General features: G+C 58.1%; 1 protein-coding gene across 1 annotated transcript; it reads left to right on the top strand.

Annotated features, from left to right (window-relative positions):
* Positions 1–149: 149 nt before the first annotated feature.
* Positions 150–2884, top strand: LOC113617205 (mitochondrial-processing peptidase subunit alpha-like; the record flags this gene model as incomplete). The annotated part of the gene is made up of 6 exons (XM_027100465.1): positions 150–521; positions 828–920; positions 1015–1133; positions 1239–1329; positions 1419–1481; positions 1891–2884. Coding segments are annotated over 6 exons (888 nt in total), but the record flags the coding sequence as incomplete, so codon positions are not given.
* Positions 2885–2890: the final 6 nt, after the last annotated feature.

Genomic DNA, 2890 nt, shown 5'->3' with positions numbered 1-2890 from the left:
GGCTTTTCCCATCAGGCCGCGGGGCGCCGCCGTCCCGGCCTGCCTGCAGAGGCCCAGGCTTTTCCCATCAGGCCGCGGGGCGCCGCCATCCCGGCCTGCCTGGGGAGGCCCGGGCTTTTCCCACCTGACTGCGGGTTGCTGCCGTCGAGGCCTGGGCTTTTCCCATCTGGCCGGGGGTCGCTGCAGCCCCGGCCTGCCTGGGGAGGCCTGGCTGTGTTCTCCTTGTCACTCGTGCGTCTCTTGCTTCCTTTATCAAGGCCGCCTACAGGGAGAACACAGTTGGTCTCCACCGTTTCTGCCCTACGGAGAACATAGCAAAGATCGATCGATCGGTGCTTCACTCCTACCTGAGAAACTACTACACCCCGGACCGCATGGTGCTGGCCGGGGTGGGGGTGGGGCACGAGCAGCTGGTGGAATGCGCCCGGAAGTACCTGCTGGGCACCCGCCCTGCCTGGGGCAGTGGGGCGGCCGTGCACGTGGACGGATCGGTGGCACAGTACACTGGGGGCATCGTCAAGGTGAGCCATCTCGGGTTGTGTACGCTTTCTTTGACTTCTTTTTTCAGTGTGATCGACCTTGTGTTTATCCTGAAGGTGTTAGGGTCGCCTTAACCAGGCTTCACCTCAACCCGTGTTCCTGTTAGAGCCGAGTTCCACCTGGACTGGAGGCTCGGCTGGCTCGCGCCTCTCGAGGGGTTTCCTGATACTGGTGTACGGTTTCTGTAGACCCGTTTATATACCACCTGACCTGAGAAGCGTGCGAGGCCGGATGGTCTTTCACTGAGTTCACGTGTCTTTCACTGAGTGCATTCTTCTTGGTTCCAGCTGGAAAGGGACATGTCCAGTGTCAGCCTGGGCCCCACCCCGTTCCCTGAGCTCACGCACATCATGATTGGCCTGGAGAGCTGTTCCTTCTTGGTGAGTCCTGGGCGGTCAGGCAGGGCGTCCTGGAGCAGGCCTCACACCTGCGCGGGCTCAGCCCAGGCTGAGCTCTGCCATCCGTCTGCCGCAGGAGGGGGACTTCCTCCCTTTCGCGGTGCTGAACATGATGATGGGCGGCGGCGGCTCCTTCTCGGCCGGCGGGCCCGGCAAGGGCATGTTCACCAGGCTCTACCTCAACGTGCTCAACAGGTGGGTTGGGTGCCCTCGCCCGCTGCGTCGGGGCCGCCGGTCCAGCCGAGCATGCTCTGGGGCCTTGACACCTTCCTGGCGTCCCTCTCCCCACGTCCCTCACAGGCACCACTGGATGTACAACGCGACCTCCTACCACCACAGCTACGAGGACACGGGCCTCCTGTGCATTCACGCCAGCGCCGACCCCAGACAGGTGAGGGCCGGGCCTCCTTCACTGTGGGAACCGGGGGACGAAGGCTGCTGGGCTGAGATCATGCTCTCCCGCTCCACGCTCTCTTACAGGTTAGAGAAATGGTGGAAATCATCACGAGAGAGTTTGTTTTAATGGCTGGAACTGTGGATGTGGTAAGTAGGGCTCGGAGCCATTTCCAACATCCTTGTGGTGTTCGATGGGTAGAGAACATGGTGTAGGGGTGGCCGGCACAGGGCCCCTGCTCTGTGCCCACACCACCAGCATCCCAGCCAGGACAGCACAGCCCCGGGGTGACCCAGACCTGCCCCCGTGGGAGCCCGTCCTCCTTGGTCTTGATGCTGAGAACCCCCCCAGCGCCAGGTCTGCTTTCTCTGACCGAGCCTGTGCCTCCTGTGCCTGCCCTGTGTCCTTCTGTAAAAGGGCACGTTGGAGCAGCGTGGAGCAGCACGAGCGGGCCGCGCAGGGCATTTTTCTAGCTCTTTCCTGGCTCTGGTTTGTTTTGACCTGAGATTTTGTTCCCTCAGTTTCTCATTTACTTTCTATTATACCACGCGAGTTTAGAAGTCTTGCTTTTCTTCCTGGATCAGAACTGGCACCAATAAGCAGATTCTATATACACACTACACGTGGAGGCGTGCCCAGACACGTGTGTGCACACGCACCCGCACAGGCACATACACGCACACAGCAGCAGAGAAGCGCAGCGTGTGAGCCTGCTCGGGGTCAGCGGGTGTGGTTCACCTCAGGGCTTCTCTTCTGTACGTTCCATGTGTTCTGCAGTAACCACATACTCCCTTTTTAATCAGAAAAAGAAGCATTATTTTAAAAATAAAAACGTGTTTAAAAATTTACACGTGGTGGTTCCATTAGCGTCCGGCTAGAAAAAGTGTTTTTCTCTAATGTGAAGGCAACTTGAGATAAAAATTATTTGCCTGAACTTGCAAAAGTGATCAAGACGTGTGTTAAATCAGGAGTTATTTTACTTAAAAGACACACAGACTCAAGGCAGCTGAGATGTTTTCCAGCACCTGTTCTCCAGGCCTGAGAGCTCCCCAGTGGGCGGCCTGCACCTCTCACCAGCGCCCCCATCTCTGCCCTTGCGCTCCAGGCTGGGCTTCAGGAACGGAACTCGCTGGAGCTGCAGTCTTAAACTTGGCCCCAGATACAGAGCTGGTAGTTTGAGCTGGCTCCTGTGGATTTCCCAGGGAGCGCGGTGAACGTAGCTGACAAGACCCTGCTCCGGGATTTGCGGGGAGCCCCAGAGCCAGTGTTGAGTTTGTTTTCCTTGTGATTTCAATGTGTGGCCAGCTTTGGGGTCCTGCAGTTTGGGTGTTTGGTGTTCTTCCCTGGTGCATGGCAAAGTGTAAACCCAAGAACTCCAGGGAAGCACATACTTCTCCCTTATTTCGAATGTGGTAAAGGCCCTATTAGTGTAGTTCCAGCCGTGACCCAGAAAGCACAGAGGCAGAAACATGGCGGGATCTGCTGGTGACTTGGGCCGCGAGCCCAGGCACGGGGGGCCGTGTTCCCTTATTTAGCCCCGGGTAAGCGGAAGACCCTT

This window comes from Aethalodelphis obliquidens, unplaced genomic scaffold (assembly GCF_003676395.1).
Source record: "Aethalodelphis obliquidens isolate GAN/ISIS:26980383/991018 unplaced genomic scaffold, ASM367639v1 scaffold2726, whole genome shotgun sequence".
Classification (NCBI taxonomy): domain Eukaryota; kingdom Metazoa; phylum Chordata; class Mammalia; order Artiodactyla; family Delphinidae; genus Aethalodelphis; species Aethalodelphis obliquidens.
The sequence above is the reverse complement of the archived record's forward strand: the minus strand, read 5'-3'. Positions and strand labels throughout refer to the sequence as shown.